The sequence below is a fragment of the Neovison vison genome, chromosome 5 (assembly GCF_020171115.1).
Source record: "Neovison vison isolate M4711 chromosome 5, ASM_NN_V1, whole genome shotgun sequence".
In the NCBI taxonomy this organism is placed as follows: Eukaryota; Metazoa; Chordata; class Mammalia; order Carnivora; family Mustelidae; genus Neogale; species Neogale vison.
In genome coordinates this window covers 920,480-941,686 of record NC_058095.1, presented here as the reverse complement: position 1 = coordinate 941,686, position 21,207 = coordinate 920,480, and the positions used below count along the sequence as shown (strand labels likewise).

At 56.9% G+C, this 21,207-nt stretch overlaps 1 protein-coding gene across 7 annotated transcripts in view; it reads right to left on the bottom strand.

Moving 5' to 3' along the window:
* Positions 1-21,207, bottom strand: part of CCDC57 (coiled-coil domain containing 57) — a 90,265-nt gene that overhangs the window by 19,803 nt on the left and 49,255 nt on the right. For 5 of the 7 annotated variants that reach the window (XR_006384488.1, XM_044247171.1, XM_044247176.1 and 2 more), the window contains 3 exons: positions 13,961-14,061; positions 8,570-8,701; positions 7,873-8,089 (listed from right to left, as the gene is read on the bottom strand). Coding sequence is in view for 6 of the 7 variants with exons in the window: in XM_044247171.1 (XP_044103106.1) it covers positions 7,873-8,089; positions 8,570-8,701; positions 13,961-14,061 (450 nt within the window). In the remaining variant the exon portion in view is untranslated. Of the gene's footprint in view, positions 1-7,872; positions 8,090-8,569; positions 8,702-13,960; positions 14,062-21,207 lie in introns of those variants that run through there. The other 2 variants (XM_044247174.1, XM_044247175.1) reach the window with 2 other exon arrangements.

Genomic DNA, 21,207 nt, shown 5'->3' with positions numbered 1-21,207 from the left:
CAGACCGTGTTGAAGGCTCCTCCACACCAGCCTTCCCGCTGAGGACCCCAACACAGCTCCTGGCTGCTGTCCTCAGGGTTTGAGACAATGCCCTGGTGAGGCGGAAGAGGGGTCTGTCAGCAGCTCTGGAGAAGCATTTCCATTTGCGTTGACGAGAAAGAGGAGCACAGCGTCCCCCAAGACGGTCAGAGCTCTGCAGCCCTTCTGGACCAGCAGGAGGAGGGAGAATCCTGGAGGAGCCGGCCCCAGGCTCACCAGCCTCTGGACCTAACGTGCAACCTGAGGGACTCCTCTGTGTGGGTCAGTGTGTCGTCCCCCTGCTGTGCCAGCCACGCCATGGTCCGTAACGTGATCGAATGCCCACGCTCTGGCTGTCCCGCCCTGGCTCCAGGGAGCACATGCAAGTTTCTGGGGGTGCCCGAGGAGATAAAGTGTTTTAAGTCACTCCCATGAGGCTGTCCGTGACCTGTGCACAAGGATGGCTGCTGGGGGCCGGGGCTGCTCTCTTCCCCACGCAGGAGGGTCTCTGCCATCGCCTGTGGTAGCCAGCTGGCTGCCCTGCTCGCCGTGGGTCTGACGCTGCTGGGCCATCCCCTTCCACCTGCTTCCCGACTCGTCCAACGACCGTTTCACAACTGGGTTCTGCAAGCCTCCCACAGCCTCCTCCTCTCTGAGCCGTGGCTCTGGGTCACACTTAAATACTTAAATAAGAAAGTCAGAAAGGGGGTCTGACCGGAGCCTCCTTTCCCATCAGCAGACCTGCTCCCAGGACAGTTCTCCAGTGGTCTCTGGCATCTCTGCTGTCAGAGCTCGGACAGCTTCTGTTCTGGACTCTCCTGTGGGTGTTTGCGTCGCCGGGCCTCGGTGGAGAGGGCAGATGGGCCTGTAGCCCACCCCCAAGTCCGCCTTGCCCCAGAGTGGGGTAGGGGCTGGGGAGAGAGGGGACCCACAGCCGTCAGCTGTGCCAGGAGAGACAAAGCCTCACACCTGCCCTTGGGGCCTTGTGTCTTCTGCCGGGCCCCATGAAGCGTGGCCGGTGCCCCCGTCAGCTGAGTGCACAGTTCTGGCCACCCCGAAAGCCCCTGCCTCTGTCCTGTCCAACCCCAGCCCCGCACGGCCTCCGGCCCTCCTCTCCTGAGTCTGCCTCCCCCTGCAAGACCTACCGTGTGCCCCCCGCCTCTGTGGCCTGCGTGCAGACAAGCTTCCTCCGGCATGGTCCTCTCGCGGGGCACAGGCTCCAGGACCACTCGTCCACCCCGTCCTGGCCTCCAGCCGCTGCCCCCGGGAAGCCTGCCACGACCCCGCCACCAGCTCCCGCAGACCAGCCGTGACCCCGCAGTGACCTCCACCTCAGCACAGTACGAGCTGCCTGACCTCCCATCCCCCCCGCCCCCCGTGACCACGCTCGCCGTCTTTAAGACCTTCCGTGGCAAAAGATGCCCAGATGTCACCGAGCGCACATACGTGTGTGGTTTCAAGAACAGAAATAAAATGTCCTGACGTGTAAAGCGGACAGCGGGGCACCTGGCCGAGCCCCTGCGGGGGTGCGCAGCCCTTCATCTCCAGACGGAGAGTTCGACATCCGTGCTGGGTGCTGGGTTACTCGGAAAAAGAAGAAGGAGAAGGAGAAGAAGAAAGCAAACGGCCGTGCGCTGAGCTGCCACAGTGCTGCTGCCGGTTTTCCTGAGTCCGGCTGGCGCGGCCGCGGGCCTGACGGCCTGTGCTCTGCGGCCCTCACCTCTGTGGCCCTCACCGGAAAGTCAGCCGCCCGCTACTTGGGCTCCTTCTGTTTTCAGCGCGGGCCGGGGCGGGGGGCGAGCTGCTCCGTTCTCCCGGTCTCTAAAGTCTTCGTTTCGCCCGGGCTGGTGAAGGACGCGTGCCCGGGGGTCGGGGGTTCCAGGCCCGCAGCACGTGCGGACGGCCTGGGAGAGGCGTCGCCTGGCGCCCGTGACCCCTGCGAGCCGGCGGTGGCCGCCGCCGCCCCCACGCCCGTGCGCCTGAGGCTGTCGGACACATCCCGTGCCCGGCTGGCCGGTTACTCACGCTGGGGTTTGCCAGGCTGCCCGGGGGGGAAGGGGGGGCGCGCTTGGCTTCGGCAGATCTTCCCAGGGCACCTCTGGCCCAGACTCTGTCCTTGGGAGGCTCTGGGCAGCAGGCGCCCCGTCACACCTGCCCACGCCGTCCTCGTGGCTCCTGACCTGCTTCTTCCTGATTCTCTTCCAGTCGCTCTGTCTTGGAGTAATTTCTTCATAAATGTCTGCGTCACCGACCTGTTCCACCCACCCACCAAGATTTTAATTTGAATAATTACGTTTTCCTTTTCTTAAAGCTCCTGTTTGTTCTTTTCTTAAGCTTGCTTGGTCTTTCTTTGTAATTCTTTGTTTCCCGAACATGCTTTCTTGTGAGTCTCTTACTTGTTTGAATCTATGAAACTCAGCCGGTCAGACCTTGTGTCTTCCAGGTTCTGGAAGGTCTGCTCTGCCGGTCTCATTCCCAGTGCCTTGACCCCTGTGTGTGGGATCCCACTCTCAGCTGGAATCTGATTTGTGGGGATGCTTATGGCCCGGGGCAAAAGGGGCCCCCTAAAGCGGCCTGTCTCCACTGCCACCCGGTCCTTGGGGGCTCCACCAGTTCAGAATCCTGAGAACTAAAATCCTCAGGCCACCCAGGCCTTGTAACTGGGACCAACTCCCATGAGAGCATTTCTCTCACGGTGACAAGTTAGAGGTGACAGCCCTGCTGCCAGTGTCTGGGTGAGGACCCTGACCCCGCTCTGGGCAGGTGGGGCACGGAGCTGTTTCTGACTCACCTTCCCGCGGAGGGTGGTGGGGACCCTCCCGGGACCCTCCCCAGTCTCTGTCTTTGAGCCAGGATCGCCTGTCACACCCCCACCCTGGATGGGCCCTGAGTTTTGTCACTTGTTTTCTGAACACCGTGAGGCTACGACAGCCAGTGCCAAGTTTACCCAGTTTAACGGGAGCCCTGGGGTCAAAGCTGCTGGTGGCCATCAGCCTGCAGTCAGGGCCCCTCCTTCACGGGATCTCTGGCTTTAAGAGTTCTTCACCTCCTTGCCACGCATGGGTGCCTTCAAGCATGACCGCGGCATGTCTGAGGAGCACACTCTGGGCTACGTATTTTGTTGTATGTTGGCTCCAGCCACCGTGGCGCTTGAGCCCATGACCCCGAGACCAACAGTCAGCGGGGTCCACAGACGGAGCTGACCAGGCGCCCTTCGGCAGGTTTGTGGGGCCGTGGGCAGAGGCAGTGTGAGTCCAGGCCTCTGCTGGGGCGCTGGGACACGGGGCTGAGCTTTACACTGAACCAGAGTGACTCAGACGCGAGGCAGAAGGAACACTCTCCTCGAAGAAGGCCTGAAAGAGCTTCCCATTAAAAATTCTCCTTTAAAATTCTTCTGGAAGAAGAAAAACATATCCAAAGACTACTATGGGAGATTTGCAAAGCATGTAAGGATAAATCTAAAGAATTTAGTCAAATGTGAGCGCCTAGCTGGCTCAGTCAGTTCAGCCTCTGCCTTTGGCTCAGGTCATGATCCTGGAGTCCCGGGACCCAGGCCCACATGGGGCTCCCTGCTCGGCGGGGGGTCTGCTTCTCCCGCTGGCCTCTCTCACTCTCTCTGTCTCTCTCAAGTAAATGAATAAAATCTTTTAAAAAATAAAAAAATAAATAAAAGAAAGAACAAGAAACACAGGATACTCTCAATAGATGCTGAAAAAGTATTTGACAAAGTACAGCATCCTTTCTTGATCCAAACTCTTCACAGTGTAGGGATAGAGGGTACATAACCTCAAAATCATCAAAACCATATATGAAAAACCCACCGGGAATCTCATTCTCAATGGAGAAAAACTGAGAGCTTCTCCCCTAAGGTCAGGAACACGGCAGGGATGTCCAATATCACCACTGCTATTCAACATAGTACTAGAGTCCCAGCCTGAGCAATCAGACAACAAAAAGAAATTAAAGGGCATTCAAATTGGCAAAGAAGAAGTCAAACTTTAGCTCTTTGCCGAAGACATGATACTCTATATGGAAAACCTAAAAAACTCCACCCCCAAATTGCAAGAACTCATACAAGAATTCAGTAAAGGGTCAGGGTATAAAATCAATGCACAGAAATCAGTTCCATTTCTATACACCAACAGCAAGACAGAAAAAAGAGAAATTAAGGAGTCAATCCAATTTACATCTGCACCCGAAACTGTCAGATGCGCAGGAACAAACCTAACCAAAGACACAAAGGAGCTATACCCTGAAAACTACAGATCACTCATGAAATAAATGGAGAAAGATACAAAGAAATGGAAAAGTGTTCCATGCTCATGGGTTGGAAGAACAAATATTGTGAAAATGTCTATGCTACCTAAAGCAATCTACATGTTTAATGCATTCCCTATCAAAACACCATCAACTTTTTCACAGAGCTGGAACAAATAATCCTAAAAATTTTTTTTTTTTTTTTTTAGATTTTATTTATTTATTTGAGAGAGAGAGACAGTGAGAGAGAGCATGAGCGAGGAGAAGGTCAGAGAGCGAAGCAGACTCCCCATGGAGCTGGGAGCCCGATGTGGGACTCGATCCCGGGACTCCAGGATCACGCCCTGAGCCGAAGGCAGTCGTCCAACCAACTGCGCCACCCAGGCGTCCCAATCCTAAAAAATTTTTAAAAAACATTTTATTTATTCATTTGACAGACAGAAATCACAAGCAGGCAGAGAGGCAGGCAGAGAGAGGGGGAAGCAGGCTCCCCGCTGAGCAGAGAGCCCGATGTGGGGCTCGATCCCAGGATTCCGGGATCATGACCTGAGCCGAAAGCAGAGGCCCAACCCACTGAGCCACCCAGGCGCCCCAATAATCCTAAAATTTATGTGGAACTGGAATAGACCCCGAATAGCCACAGGAATGCTGAAAAAGAAAACCAATGCTGGCGGCATCACAACTGCAGACTTGAAGCTTTGTTACAAAGCTGTCGTCATCAAGACAGCCTGGTCCCGGGGCACCTGCGGGGCTCAGTGGATTGGGCCTCTGCCTCGGCTCAGGTCATGATCTCAGGGTCCTGGGATCGAGCCCCGCATCGGGCTCTCTGCTCAGCGGGGAGCCTGCTCCCCCATCCCCGACCCCCGTCTGCCTCTCTGCCTACTTGTGATCTCTCTCTCTTTCAAACAAATAAATAAAATCTTAAAAAAAAAAAAATGCCTGGTACTGGCACAAAAACACAGATCAATGGAACAGAATAGTAAAACCCAGATACGGACCGTCACCTCTATAGTCAACTAATCTTTGACAAAGCAGGAAAGAATGTCCAATGGAAAAAAGACAGCCTCTTCAACAAATGGTGTTGGGAAAATTGGACAGCCACATGCAGAAGAATGAAACTGGATCATTTCCTTACACCACACATGAAAATAGACTCAAAATGGATGAAGGACCTCAATGTGAGACAGGAAGCCATCCAGATCCTAGAGAACACAGGCAGCGACCTCTGTGACCTTGGCAGCAGCAGCTTCTTGCTATATGTGTCCCCAAAGGCAAGGGAAGCAAGGGTAAAAGTGAACTCCTGGGACTTCATCAAGATCAAACACTTTTGCACAGCAAAGGAAACAGTGGACAAAACCAAAAGACAGCTAACAGAATGGGAGAAGATAATCACAAACGTCTTATCAGATAAAGGGCTAGTATCCAAAATCTATAAAGAACTTACCAAACTCAAAAAGAATCCAATCAAGAAATGGGCAGAGGACATGAACAGACATTTCTGCAAAGAATACAAAGAAGACATCCGGATGGCCAACAGACACATGAGAAAGTGCTCCCCATCACCCGGCATCAGGGAAATACAGATCAAAACCACGATGAGATCCCACCTCATGCCAGTCAGAACGGCTAAAATTAACACGTCAGGAAACGACAGATGCTGGCGAGGATGCGGAGAAAGGGGAGCCTCCTGCACTGTTGGTGGGAACGCAAGCTGGTGCGGCCGCTCTGGAAAACAGTACGGAGATTCCTCGGAAAGTTGAAAATAGAGCTGCCCTATGACCCAGCAATCACGCTACTGGGTATTTACCCCAAAGATACAGATGCAGGGATCCGAAGGGGCACGTGCACCCCAATGTCCATAGCAGCAATGTCTGCAGCAGCTGAACTACAGAAGGAGCCGAGATGTCCATCGACAGATGAATGGACACAGAAGATGTGGTATATATATACAACGAAACACCAGGCAGCCATCCGAAAACGAAATCTTGCTATTTGCAATGATATGGACAGAACTAGAGGCTGTTATGCTGAATGAAATAAGTCAGTCAGAGAAAGACAGTTATCACATGATCTTACTGATACGGGGAATTTGAGAAACGAGACAGAGCAGCAAAGGGGAAGGGAAGGAAAAACCAAAACAAGATGAAATCAGGGGGAGACAAACCGTAAGAGACCCTCAGCCATGAGAAACAGGCGGAGGGTGGCTGGGGGGCTGGGGCTGGGGGCCGGGGGCACTGGGTGACGGGCACTCAGGGGGACACGGGATGTGAGGAGCACCGGGCGTCGTGAGCAGCCGACGGGTCACTGCCCTCTGTCCCTGAAACTAACAGTTCACTCGGTGTAAATTAATTGAATTTAAATGTGAAAATGATAAAAAAAAAATTTTTTTAAGTCAAATGAGAACCTGGTGGGGGGGTGAGATCTGTAATTCATGTTTTAGAAAAGGCCTAATTTCCATCATAAATGACCAGCTCCCACACATCAGTAAGACAAAGACAGCAAACTCCAAGTACAAATGGGCAGGGACTGGAAGGCGAGGAGAGGAAGTGAGGACTCCGTAGGGCCACCACCTCCCCACCCCAGTTGCTGCAGACACGACCAGAGCCCCGCTGGACGGCGGCTTCTAGAACCGACAAAGCAAAGCCCCTCGGGCTGCAAGGCCCTTAGCTATAACAGGACACGTGTGACAGAAAATTGGAAATAACCCACAAAGTCCACAGCAGGGACAACGGTCACACGGGTTGGGGCACATCGACCCAACGGAGCATGCTGCGTGGGGCCAGAGCCAGAGCAGGGACGCTCTGTGCACATGGATCCCCGAGGGGCTCCGCACGGCTGCCCTCCCTCCACCTTCTTGCCACGATGGGGGGTGGCACGCAGCTCCCCGAGAGCTGGGCCCTCCAGGTGGATCCTTCTGACATCGAGAGCACCGGGCGGGACTAGGGCAAGGACAGAGCCGTGCTCATGAGGCTGGCTGGCACAGGGAGTGCCCAGTCTCCCCGGTGGACGCACCAGCTCCCCAGGGAGGGGACCCCCGCCGGTGGCCTGCAGGGCGTGTGGTGGGTGCGGACAGGCCCGCGGGTGATGTGGCCGGAGCGCCCGCACAGGCAGAAGGAACGCCCCGTGTCTGTCCGCATGTCAGCCTGGGAGTGGCCACCCAGCCCTGCCCGGCAGCGGCGGGGACAGCACATCTCACCCCTGTTCTGACCTCCGGCCAGATGGTCATGGCTCAAGTTCTGCCCTCCCGCTTCTCTCTGAGACCCTGAGAGCAGGGTCCCCAGTGGGAAAAGAAATTCCCCTCGAGCTGGAAGGACTGAGCCAGCGGGACCCCCGCGACTGATCCCATGACAGGGGCCGACCTGGCCGTCACAGCCGCCCGCACCCATGGACCTTTGTCCCATACGGTCCTTACATAAACTGGGACGTGTTTCCTGCACCTGGAGGGTTCTGAACGCTGGCCCGCTGGCCGTCCAGGAATGGCGTCCCTGAAATAATCTTTCTCAAGTCACCACCGCCGTCTCTCTGCCTGTGGCTTCTGTCAGCGGCCAGGGGCCAAGCCTGGCCTGTTGAGGACCCTGGAGCCCTGCCCCAGCCTACCTGGTGCCGAGTCGTCCTGGGACGTGAGGCCAGAGGGGCTGGATCCCAGGTCCAGTAACTTCCACGTGTTCTGGAGGGGACCGCTGGCCACCGAGGAGGAGCTCCCAGCCGGGCACCTACTCTCCGTGGGGCCTTCGTGAGCCGGGCGCGGCTTTGGGGACTGGTTTTCTTTGTGCCGAGGGCATCTGCAAGTCGCCGCAGACATTCTGTGTTGCTGCTAGGGAAGTAAACAAAGACAGCATGAGCCAGAGCCGGCTCTCCCTGCCCCTGGAGTCAGAGACAAGACTGCAGGCAAGGCTGGACGCCAGGCCTTGGGCAGAGGCTTCAGGGGCTGTTGCGCAGAGCCCCTGGGGACAGGCCCACGCTCCCAAGCGCACTGGCTGGCCAATGCGGGACCAGATGGGATTCCTACAGACCCTGGAAGGACAAAGCAGTCTGGTCTCCATGGAAATGCCCCAGAGCCCACCTCTCTGGCTGCGCCAAGGCCCCCTCTGGCGTCCGTGCCCACCCGTCCCCCAGCGCCCCGGGTGCGCCCACTCTGCGGAGGCATGAGAGCCAAATCCCTCTATCCTAAGAGGACAGTCTGGGGTGGCCACAGCAGCAGCCCCCTGCTAGGACCCCAGGCGCTCTGCTGCCCGCGGCTAGTGTCCGTGCTGAGATGGGGCGTGGTGTCCCCAGCACCTGTGGCCCAGCATACCTGCCCTGACCTTGTCACTGCTCCCGCCGCCTGGCCCTGCGGAGGCTGGCTTCTCCCGGCTGTCTGGGCCAGGGGGGGCTGCACCTTCCCCGAGCGCTCGGAGACACGGGTCTTCCTGGTGTTCTCAGAGTCCTGCCGTGGAAATGCAAACAGAAGGAATCCAGTGCCGATGGCGGCTGATGGGCTGTTACCAAGGTCTCCCTCGAGATGAGGAAGGACTCCCTGTGTCAGGGACTCACTCAGGTCAGTGGCAGCCAGGAAAGGAGGGGCACAGTCATGTCCACCCGCCAGGATGAACAGCGTCCCCAAGTGCCCCTTCCGGCCTTCAGGAGACCCAGCGCCCCGACATCACACAGACCGCTTTCCCGCGGCCTGACCCCCGTGCCCCTCAGTCTGCTGGCAGGGTCCTCCCACCCTCCGAGGGGACGCCCGCCGAGCCGTCGAGGGGAAGTGTAAGGAGTCTTAGGAGGCACCGAACAGAAACCTGGAAGAAAACGGAGGAGTTAAAAGGAGCCGGACCAGGGCAGACGTCGAGCAGCGGGCACTCGCGCAGGAGCCGGCCGGACCCCCAGCCTCTTCCCGGAGCCCCGGAGGACATTCAGGCCCACGGCGCCGCTCTTCTCTGCTCCAGCGGGATTAATATTTGAGTTGGACTGAGTGATGCATGCGCGTCTTTGGTTTCAACGAGCCGGCTCTGGTGACGAATGGGCTTTTTGTGTTTGTTGAGCGACTCCCTGAGCTTCTTCCTCTGTGGTTTCTTTTCTTTTTCTAAACATTGATTGAGAGAAAGTGAGAGTGAGCACAGGCGGGCGGGGAGCAGAGGCAGAGAATCTCACCCCCCGCTGAGCAGGGAGCCCCACACGACACGGGGCTCGATCCCGGGACCTGAGGTCACGACCTGGGCCGTGATTGCGAGTCAGACACTTAACTGACGGCGCCCTTCCTCCGTGGTTTCCGATCATATCCGCTGCTTATTTATCTACTGGCCTCAGGGAGGCGTCCTCTCCCAAGCTGTAAGAAAGGAGGCCTCTCACGGGTAGCGCAGACGGGAATTCTGTGGTCTGGAGGGGTTAACAGAGCGCAAGACGGTCCTTTATGTACCCGAAGGACGTGGAGGTCCAGGGAGCAACGCGCCCGTTTTACTGTGACAGAGAACAGGCATATCGATGCGACGACTTGGGAGATTTTCTTCCAACACGAGTTTAGAATTTTAACCAATGCAGTTTGGGAAGTCACGAACTGCTGGTAATTCAGCGCTTCAACCGCATGTCCCACGAGCGGTGAAGGGGTCCTCCAGGACAGGGGCCGTGCGGGGGACGGGGTCCTCTGGTGGAAGTAGCCATGGTCTCCAGCCCCTTTTCTGTGGCCGGCCCTGCCCGGGTTCTCAGGCCAGCGTCGCCTCATCGGGCAGAGCACTGCCGTGTGCAGGCCTCTCCTGCAGACCTGCTCCGGGCACTGTCCGTGCTGTCCCTGCCGTCCCGCGACTGAGACATTGCCCTTTGCCGAGGACTTGGGTAGCGGCCCAGCGGAAGCCCCCCGACCCCCAGCCCCGTGAGGTGTGTGCCCGACGGACGTGCTGGATGGGCCGCTTGGGCCTCGCCGAGCCCCAGCCGCCGTTCGCCTCCCCCAGTCCAGCAGCTGGGTTCCTGGCTGCTCTCACATTCCAAAGCCATCCCACAGCGAACCCTGACTCCAGCTGTCTCCAGATGTGACGCTTCTCCCGGCTGGCCGCCCAGCGCTCGTTCCCAAGCCCCCGGGTCAACGTAGAACCTGAACGCAGCCACCTTGCTCAGGCCACCGTGGGGCTCGCGTCAGCCCACGGTGGAACGGGCCGTCTTCCAGCAGGCCGCTGCTTCACTGCCAAGGAACTGAAAAGGCAAAGCCACACAAGGGAGACTACCTTGGCAGAGCACGGGCAGGTAAGGTTAGTCTCAAGACTTTAGGAAACTCCCCTATCCTTCCAGGAAACCGAACTTTGGCAAATGACACATACACACGGTGCCAAGACATGCGCTTGCTACCGCCATCAGCTCACGACAGGCAGGAGCTCCTGGTCATGTGGAACGGCTTGTGAAGAACGGACTCTGAAGGCAGCAACGTCTGGCCCAAGCACGCAGGTGGCTGGCACACCGGAGGCCATGACCTCTGTGGAAGGACAGTGGCATCCCGCCGGCCGGGCCCCGGGTCGTGGTCATTGGACTAGAGTCAGGAGCACGAGCAGATAGAACGCAGCATCTGTTCTGGGTAAGAACTCAGTAGAGCAGGAGAAGAAAGAACTTCTAACCGACAAAGGGTCTGTCTGAGGTCGAGCTGCATGAAATTGCTGATATTGAACCACTTTTGACTCAGAGAAATGGCCACTTCATAGGATTCAACTTAATACCCAAGTCAACAGGAAACTTTCTATGTGAATGTAAAATGCAAAAAGCATTTGGGGCGCCTAGCAGGCCCAGCTGGTGGAACACATGACTCTTCATCTCGGGACGGAGTTTGAGCCCCACGTTGCATGTAGAGATTAATTAAAAAAATAAAATCGTTACAAAAAAAATGCAAAAGAGCATTCCATAAAACAGGACAAAGGTGTGGATGACCCTGTCCCCGTGATGCATGGGAACCCCGGACAGCAGCACGAGACAGGACTGCGAGGGGAGGAGCCGGACCCTCACCACAGATGCTCTCTGTCCGCGCAGAGGACCCCGGAAAATGGATGCCACACGTGTTAGTGCCGATCTGTTCTGCAGAGTTACCAGATATGAAACATTTGATAAAAGCCAACTATGGGGGCGCCTGAGTGGCTCAGTGGGTTCAGCATCTGCCTTTGGCTCAGGTCACGATCCCAGTGTCCTGGGTTCGAGTCCTGCATTGGGCTCTCTGCTCAGCGGGGAGCCTGCTTCTTCCCCTGCTTGTGTGCTCTCTCTCTCTCTCTCTGACAAATAAAAACTCTTTTTTTTTAAAGTATTTTATTTCTTTATTTGACAGACAGAGATCACAAGTAGGCAGAGAGGCAGGCAGAGAGAGAGGAGGAAGCAGGCTCCCTGCTGAGCAGACAGCCCGATGCGGGGCCTGATCCCAGGACCCTGGGATCATGACCTGAGCTGAAGGCAGAGGCTTTAACCCACTGAGCCACCCAGGCGCCCCATAAATAAAAACTCTTAAAAAAAAAGAAAGCCAACTCTGCTCTTAACTGCCCACAATACCTAGAAAAGGTTAGTTTAAAGAGAGCCTCGAGATGAACAAACAGGTACAGTCATCAGACAGAATGCCCCCGGCAGGAAGAAGCAAGCTTTCCAGTCACGGGAAGACGTGAGGCAGCTCACGTGCGCGTTCCTCGGAGAAAGAAGGCCGCGCAGCGCAGGATTCCAACCCCAGGACGTTCTGGAAACAGCAGAGCTGGGGGGCAGCAGGATCAGTGGGTACCAAGGACAGAGCTGGGGCGGGGGAAGGATGAACAGAGCACAGAGAGTTGTCGGACGGTGAGACTGCTCCGTAGGAGACCACGATGGTGGACACACGTCGTTACACACGCGTGCAAACCCACAGAACGCACAGCGGCGAGAACGAGCCGTGACGTACGCCACAGGCTCCGCGTGACGATGGCGTGTCCGTGTGGGCTCGTCAGCTGTGACAGACCTGCCATCTGTGGGATGCTGACGTGTGTGCGCCAGAGGACTTTCGTAACAATGTTTACAGCAAAAAACACCCTGACTGTCCCCCGAGAGAAGAACGGATGAGCCACTGTTGTATTTATTCAACAAAAAGGGTGTACACAGACCAGTATGTAAACCTGGGCTTGGCAAGCCACACCTGGCAGAGGCCAAATCCCCACCTTTGTCCAGCCCATGAGCTAAAAATAGTTTTTACATTTTTAAATAGTTGAAAAAAATCTGTTTCATGACAGGAAGATTACATGAAATCAAACTTTCAGAGTCTACTGGGCTCTCGTGGGGCACCGAGGCCCGTCTTCTCACGTACATCCTGCACCACAGCTGGCCCAGCAACAGGGTGTGCACATGTTCATGTGTCTGTGTGTGTCATCCAGCCACCCATCTGTCCGTCCACCTGTCCATCCATCCACCTATCTATCTAAAATGCAGGGGAGGCAGAGGGAGGGAAGAGAGAACGGCACAGCACATGCAGGATCAGTTAACAACCGTAAGTCTAGGTGAAGAGTATAGTGCTATTTTTGCAACTGTGTAAATTTGAAATTATTTCAAAATAAAAAATTAATTTGAAAAAGACATAAGCAAGAGTTTAAATGTTTAACACATGATTAAAAAAAAAATCAGTTCAAAACCAGTGAAAAAAAGGATAATTACTTAAGGGCACTATGACAGTAAAACAGAAAAGCTAGAAGAAATGGGTAGATATTTACCTAAACTTGAAATAGAGAAAAAACCCAGTGAAATAAATCATGAAAGTAGACTGACAGAGTTCACCATATTAAAAAAGTTATCGGTGGATTAAGAAAACAAAGAAAGGAGCAGGCAGATAGCTCTGGGGGAGGCTATAATGGACAAGCGGCAGGTCCTTCATTGATAAGGAACTCCAGAGAACTAACAGGTACAAACACAGTAGAACGATTAACAAAGCATGTGTATAAATAACCCACAAAAGAGGAAATATATGTGGCCAATAAATAGATTACAGGCTTTAATACCACCAAAGAAACAAGAAAATTCTAAAAGATGATATTTTTTTAACCCACCATATTCGTAAAGATTTGAAAAATAGGGGACGCCTGGGGGGCTCAGTCAGTTGGGCGTCTGCCTTCAGCTTAGGTCATGGTCCTAAGGTCCTGGGGTCGAGCCCCGCGTCAGGCTCCCTGCCCAGTAGGGCACCTGCTTCTCCCTCTGCCTCTGTGTGTGTGTGTGTGTGTGTGTGTGTGCTCACTGTTCTCTCTCTCAAATAAATAAATAAAATCTTTTTTTAAAAAAGGAAAAATAACGCCCAGATGGGTAGGCTGCGGTAAAACACACACATGATGTAATTGGTGATTTTATGTTTGCGATTTACTCAGGTCATTTTAAAATCAGCAGGAGGGGTTCCTGAGCGGCTCCACTGATTAAGTGTCTGACTTGTGGTCTCAACTGTTGGGTTCAGCTCAGGTCACGATCTCAGAGTTGGGAGACAGCCCCCAGGCGGGCTCTGCGCTCAGCGTGTAGTGTGCCTGAGAGTCCCTCTCCCCCTCCCTCGGCCCCCCTCTCTAAAATGAATAAACAAATCTTTAAAACGAAAACAGGGGAGACGTTACTGGTAGCGGCACTTGCATGTGAACATCAGAGGCCTTCCCAGCTGTGCTCACTGGGTTTTCCGTCTCGGTAATGCAATCCCACACTCAGGTGACCCGTGAACAGGTACTAAAGGGACACTTCTTAGATAAAGGAGGATTACCTGAGCTGCAAAACGGGGCTGCAGTTGTCCCAAAGGGACCTTGCAGGTGACACTCGGGTTCTGGACCTCAGGGCCGGGCAGGGGGTGATGAGGCGCTCCCCCTAGAAACAAGGGGAGGAGAAGGATTTGCTTCTTTGGGGTGTTTCTGTTTGTCTGGTTTTCACGGAAGCTCTATGTGGGCCTCGAACTCACCACCCTGAGGTCAGGCCCTCGCGCTCCAGCGACCCAGACGAGGCACCGACGGGGTTTGCTCTCCGAGCGCCCATCCCTCTGGCCCCCGGTGGCCGCACAAGCCCTCGGCGGCCCGGCCCTGCTCCGGGCACGTCTGTCTGGCGGGGCGGCCGCAGGGGCAGGGGGCGGGGGCCCGGGACGCCCCGGAGACACGCGAGGACCCTCCGGGTCTCAGAATCCCGCCGGCGCGGTGGGGCCGACTCCGGCCGGGCGCGCTCGGAGCGAGCGTGGGGGCCCCGGCAAGGCCGCGGCGGAAAGTTCTGCTTCGACGAAAGGGAAAAGCGCGCGGAAGGAGGCTGGACGGGGCGGCCGCGGGCTGCGCGCGGGAACGAGGTCCGGCCGCCCCACGGTCAGCTCCGCAGCGGCCTCGCCCGCGCCCCTACCCCGTCCTCTCGCCCGCGGCAACACCGCACACCGGACACTGCACACCGGACACCGCACCCCGCACACCGGACACCGCACCCCGCACACCGCACACCGGACACCACACACCGCACCCCGCACACCGGACACCGCACACCGCACACCGGACACCACACACCGGACACCACACACCGGACACCGCACCCCGCACACCGCACACCAGACACCGCACACCGGACACCGCACACCGGACACCGCACCCCGCACACCGCACACCGGACACCGCACACCGGACACCGCACCCCGCGCACCGGACACCGCACCCCGCACCCCGCACACCGGACACAGCACACCGGACACCGCACCCCGCACACCGCACACCGGACACCGCACACCGGACCCCGCGCACAGGACACCGCACCCCGCACACCGGACACCGCACACCGCACACCGGACACCGCACGCCGCACACCGGACACCGCACACCGGACACCGCACACCGTACACAGCACAACGGACACCGCACACCGGACACCGCACCCCGCGCACCGGACACCGCACCCCGCGCACCGGACACCGCACCCCGCACCCCGCACACCGGACACCGCACACCGCACACCGGACACCGCACCCCGCGCACCGGACACCGCACCCCGCACCCCGCACACCGGACACAGCACACCGGACACCGCACCCCGCACACCGCACACCGGACACCGCACACCGGACACCGCACCCCGCGCACCGCACCCCGCGCACCGGACACTGCACCCCGCACCCCGCACACCGGACACAGCACACCGGACACCGCACCCCGCACACCGGACACCGCACACCGGACACCGCACCCCGCGCACCGGACACCGCACCCCGCACCCCGCACACCGGACACCGCACACCGCACCGCACACCGGACACCGCACCCCGCACACCGGACACCGCACACCGGACACCGCACCCCGCACACTGCACCCCGCACACCGGATACCGGACACCGCACCCCGCACACCGCACACCGGACACCGCACATGGTCCCTCTGAGGGACGCACTGTCGCCGCGCGTCGCGGACGGACGTGGCCAATCCCGGCGGGTGCGTGCGGTTCGCTCCCGCCCGCGGCTTCGGGCGCCCACGGGGGTCCCGCCTCCCCCCCCCCCCCAGCTCCCCGCCTCCCCCCGCTCCGACGCCGGATCTCCGGGGCCCCGTCGGGAAGCACGTGCTCCGCTCCGACCCGGAGTCCGCGCCCGGGGACGGTGCACACGCCGCAGGCTCGGCCCACCCGCTCCCGCCCTCCGCGGCCGCGTCTGGCCCGTGAGCGGCCTCGTGTCTCCCGGGGCCTTCCGGACGCCGACGCTCGGGCCGGAGCAGGCGGCGCGTCCCCGGGAGCGGGCGGGCGGGTCAGGGCGCGAGTCGGGGGCGACGCCGGAGGCCGCGGACCCGGCTGGGGCACGACCCTCCGCAGTCGCGCCCTCCAAGGCCCCGTGGGACCGCGACCCCGCCCCGCCGCCGCCAGCGAAGCGGCTCCCGCTCGGACAAGGTCCGACGAGCTGGGTCCGTCTCACTGTGGCGGGGGCGCCAGGGGCGGCGGGGGGGGCTCCGGTCCCGGTCCCGGCCCCGCAGGGACCCGCCGCCCATCCAAGCTTCGGTAGCACGTGCGACACCGGCGCCGCGGCCGGGTCCAGGCAGAGCAGCGCCTTCTGCTCCGCCCGGCTGGACCCGGCCCTGGGCCTTTTCAGGGGAAAGGACGAGTCGGCCACCAGGTGCACGGACGGGGGAGCCGCCCTGGAGGGGGCCTGTGACCCGGCTGACCGCCACCCGCCGCGCTGCCGGGAAGGTTCTGGCGGCGGCTCGGGGACCAGACCGTCCCCTCCTCCCCGTAACTCGACCCGCACAACCCTGGACGGACTGACCCGCGACAGCGTTGGCCCCAGCAGTGTCTGGGACCGTCTGAAATTATCTGGGTCTTTGGTTTATGGCCACGTGACAACGGAAAGCTGATTTTAAAACCTCCAATTTATAGGAAAACATAGCCCTCTATGTCTTTAAAAAAACTTGCTAAGGAGTGTTTGAAAACTGTCTGCAGGTTCCAACTCAGCCTATTTTCTGGGTATTCCATAAATTTAATCTTGAACAGCCATGGTCAGCATTGCAGTCTGCGACATACATAATAGCATCTTCTAGAATAAACATCTGCAACTGAATTCAGTGGCAACCATTCAAATTAGTCTCAAATTGGGTAGACTACGGTGTTTAGTGGCCCACCGATTCTCCTAAGAATAATACTGGTTTTACTGATGCTGGTTTAGAATTGTAGCTGTTCTTTGTTTCTTTCAGAATGAAAAGCATAATAAGCTTAAAGGTTTTCATTTGGTGTTCTCTTTTTTATTTTAAAGATTTTATTTATTTATTTGACAGAGAGAGAGAGAGAGAAACACAAGGATCAGATGGAGAGGGAGAAGCAGGCCTCCCACAGAGCAGGGAACCCGCGCCCCAGTCTCCATCTGTGTCAGTTTCTTTATTCTGTGAACCAGCTTTTCCTTGGAACTGGCTGTAACATCTGACTGGTCCCCTCACTATCTAGTGAACCCTAAACCTGTGCCCATTTTCATAGCTATTTGAGCCATATTTTACCTTTCTGGAAACGACCCTTTTAAACACCTGATTAAAAATACCGACAAGTGTTACCGGACATCAGAAAGGACGGCGCACAGTGGGAAGCAGTTTCTTTCACACCTAGTGACAGTGCGGGAAGAAGGGAAGGGAACTGGCAGAAACGCAGGAGCCGCACCAAGATTTCAACACAAAATCATGGATCTCGGCAGTTCAAGTTGACAAACACACACAAATTTAGAAAAAATGTGAGTAAGTATGTATGATAAGGCTGCTTAACAAAACAGATTTAAAAGTAAAACTCAACACATGTTTAAAAATAACTAAAAAATTCTAAAACTGTCCTAAACTACTCAGGTGAACCAGAAAACTCGGTGCATAGCGGCAGACTATCTGGAAGCTAATCACACCAACAACGCTGCCCCTCCAGACCCCCAAGGCCCAGCCACAGCCGCCCTCAGATGTGGACGCGATCCCTAAACAAGAATAACGCAACTGTTAAAGAAATCAGGGGAAGACCAAAAACCAATGAAAGAAATGAACAAACACAATATGTAACCTCCTTATAAAGATAACAGGAATCCATCCACTGGCTCCCAACATTTCCTTTGGGGAACCCCAGGGAGGCAGGAGAGAAGGAGGGGAGGGAGTGAGGGAGGGGGAGAGGGGCTTCCAGCAGGTCTGATGGGATCTCCAGAAGAGGTCAGAAAGAAATGGGATGAAGAGTCTTTAAAGAAACGATGGCTGAGAATTTCAAAGAATGGGAAAAACAACCAACCAACCATAAGTCTTAAGATTTCAGAAAACCAACCAATTCCTGAGCAGGGAAAATTAAGGCAAACTGATCTAGTCCAGACACCAGCCAGTAACACAGGAGAAAGGCAGCCAGAGAGAAAAGGGAGGCCCTCCCCAAGGACAGGGCCCCGACTGAGGACACCGGGACATTTGCTTTAAAAAAGGTTGTAAGAAAATGCCAGGTTCTTGTTCCAGCCAAGCCATCATTCTAGAAAGTGGTCAAAATACAATCTTTTTTTAAAAATTAATTAATTCATTTATTTGACAGAGAGAGATCACAAGTGGGCTGGGGGGGGGGAGCAGGCTCCCCGCCGAGCAGAGAGCCCAATGCGGGGCTCCATCCCAGGACCCTGGGATCATGACCTGAGCCAAAGGCAGAGGCTTTAACCCCCTGAGCCCCCCAGGCGCCCCACAATACAATCATTTTTGACAACAAGCATGTGCGCTGCCCCTGTGCCACGGCCACGTGGGAGACACTGGTGTCCAGGAGCCAGCCCGGCAAGAGTCTCAGTCAAGCAGGACACACAACATGACTGAACATCTCTGCTTCCACATTGGGGTAGTTTTACAACAGGATCTTAGATGCACGTGTAATAATGAATAACAAACATGAGTAGTGATTTTCGTATTCACACAGTAAGCACTGGTGGGTTAGCGGCTAACTACAGCCAGGTCCCTAGAGGCTGAGCGGGGAGCCCAGTGCGGGTCTCGAGCCGGGACCCTGGCAGATGCTTCACTGACTAAGCGCCCCACAAGTCATTTCTCCATGAACACAAACTTCATCAGGAAAATGACACGATAAGGAGACATGAAAGGCTCTCTGCTCCCTGGTTCCATCTGTGTGACCCCAGGAGGAAGGCAGAACAGAGGCAGTGAAAGGGTCAGGGGCCCCCAGGGAGGGGAGGGACTCACAGGCAGAGCACAGAGGATTTCTGTAAAATTCCTCTGCACGAGGCCACCCACAGTCCCGTGGCGGGTATGTGTGTGACACGCCTGTCCCAACCTGTATGACGTCCAGCACCAAGAGGACCCCAGCTGTCAGTGTGGACTCGGTGCCGATGACGTGTGGGGAGGTTCGTGGCCTGTGACCACGGAGGCCGTGTGGCGGGATGTTGGCTGCGGGAGGCATTCTGAACCTAAAACTGCTCTGAAACGCCGAGTCTTCACAGCAGTGCTAGATGCGGAGACCCTCGGAAAGAACCTCTGGAGGCCTCACCCGCGATCCAGAGGGTGTGGGCGGCGGAAGTTTCCGGGAGCAGCAGGGTTCGCAGGACGGCGGGAAGGGACAGGCCCCACGGCGGGAGGTGTGCGCTCTCCGCCTCAGCGGTGAGGGGTGAGCCCTCGGGACGGCCGCCCCACAGTTGTGGGCCCCCCACACCAGGCTGCCGGAGCGGGCCCAGGGCCAGTGCAGCCTGACCACAGGCCCACATGCCGTCGGCCCGTCGGTGCAGAGCCCCAGGCCTGCCTGACCGGGAGCCTGACCCGGGTGGGACGGGCACGAGGGATGAAGACTGGGCAGCCAGAGCTCAGGCCAGCGAAGGCACTGGGGCACCCGCTCCCTGTGAGGATGGGGGGCCCTCCCCAGAAGCAGCTGGGGGCAGATGCACCCTGGGGCGGGTGCAGGAGAGCCCCGGGTCGGGCATGCCGGGCGGGACTGGGCCCGCTGAGGGGGCTGAGAAGCACCTGGAAACACGTCCAGACGGACGGAGCCTCCTGGCGCCACCTCGGCTGGGCCGGCTGGCGTTATTCGTTGTCAGATGATGATAAGATATTTGTGTCACGGTTGGGTTATAAGGCAGATGTATTCACGAACCAGATAAATGGTCTTTGTGGAAAAAAAAGCAGACAGACCAGTCTTGCCAAAAGCCTTTGCCACCGGGTCTAAGCACTTCCACGGAGAGTAGAAATCCTACCACCAGCTTTTGGGGGAAGATGGCCTTCCGCGAAGGGACCAGATGAAGAGCGTTTGGTGTATTTGCAAACTGCAGGTACCAAGGAGGTCTGGGAGAGAACTCCCTAAGTCTCATTCACGATTTCCCTCCGCAAACCACAACCGAAATGGCCACAGGTCCCTGCGGCCCCCGCGGCCGCACAGTCACACGCACGCGCGTGCACAACCCGCCGGCGTATCTGCTGTGCAGACACACGAGTGTGCACACTTCCTTCGCGGACCGCTGCATCCAGGCCGCATGTGCACAGGAGGGTCCACAGGCCGGAGGTCCGCACCCTGCCGCGGGCTCGGGAGAAAATGATACAGACTATGGGGTAAGGGTGGGGGCTGTGGTCCCCGGGAACAGCTGCCTTCTTCCTGCGGCGGCTGAAGGACCATCCGTACTGGACTGGGATTTAATGGGGAAAAACAGCTCTGACAGGTCTGAGGCCAGGCGGAGGCAGCCCCCTCTGGACTCCAGTGCCAAGCACGAACGATTGGGCCGGTCCCGATGACTTCCTCATGGTAACAAAATGCTGCTAAGAACAGCCTTGAGGGGGCGCCTGGGGGGCTCAGTCGGTCCAGCCGCTGCCTTCAGCTCAGGTCATGATCCCAGAGTCCTGGGATCGAGTCCCACGTGTGGGTCCTTGCTCGGCGGGGAGCCTGCTTCTCCCTCTCCTGCTCCCCCTGCTTGTGCGCGCTCTCTCTCTCTCTCTGACATATAAATAAATAAAATCTTTAAAAAATAAAAGCAATAGCCTTGAACATGCTTCTAAGAGAAGCACTGCTGATCCAAAGGGTACCAACACTGTAGAACTGGACAGGGAGAGCCAATCTGCTCTCGCCGGCTTCTGTTCTCCTCCACACTGCTGGCGACTTCTCCTGCTGGGATTCAAACTCAGTACGGACTTAAATGGCCTCCGCAGGCTCCTGAGGAGGCTGTGTGTTTCCCGCACCCTCCTCAGCCCTGTGGATTTCTCCTGGGCCCCACACATGGTCTGGACACACCTGCTTCGGTGTCGATCCCCTTCACCTGCCAGGCGTGTCATGGACACTTCCCCCAGCCTGTCATTTCTCTTCATCCTTGTTTACAATGTCTTTTCCTTAGAGCCTTTAAAAATGTAACACCCTGGGGCGCCTGGGGGGCTCAGTGGGTTAAAGCCTCTGCCTTCGGCTCAGGTCATGATCTCAGGGTCCTGGCATCGAGTTCCGCATCGGGCTCTCTGCTCAGCAGGGAGCCTGCTTCCTCCTCTCTCTCTCTGCCTCTCTGCCTACCTGTGATCTCTGTCTGTCAAATAAATAAATAAAATCTCAAAAAA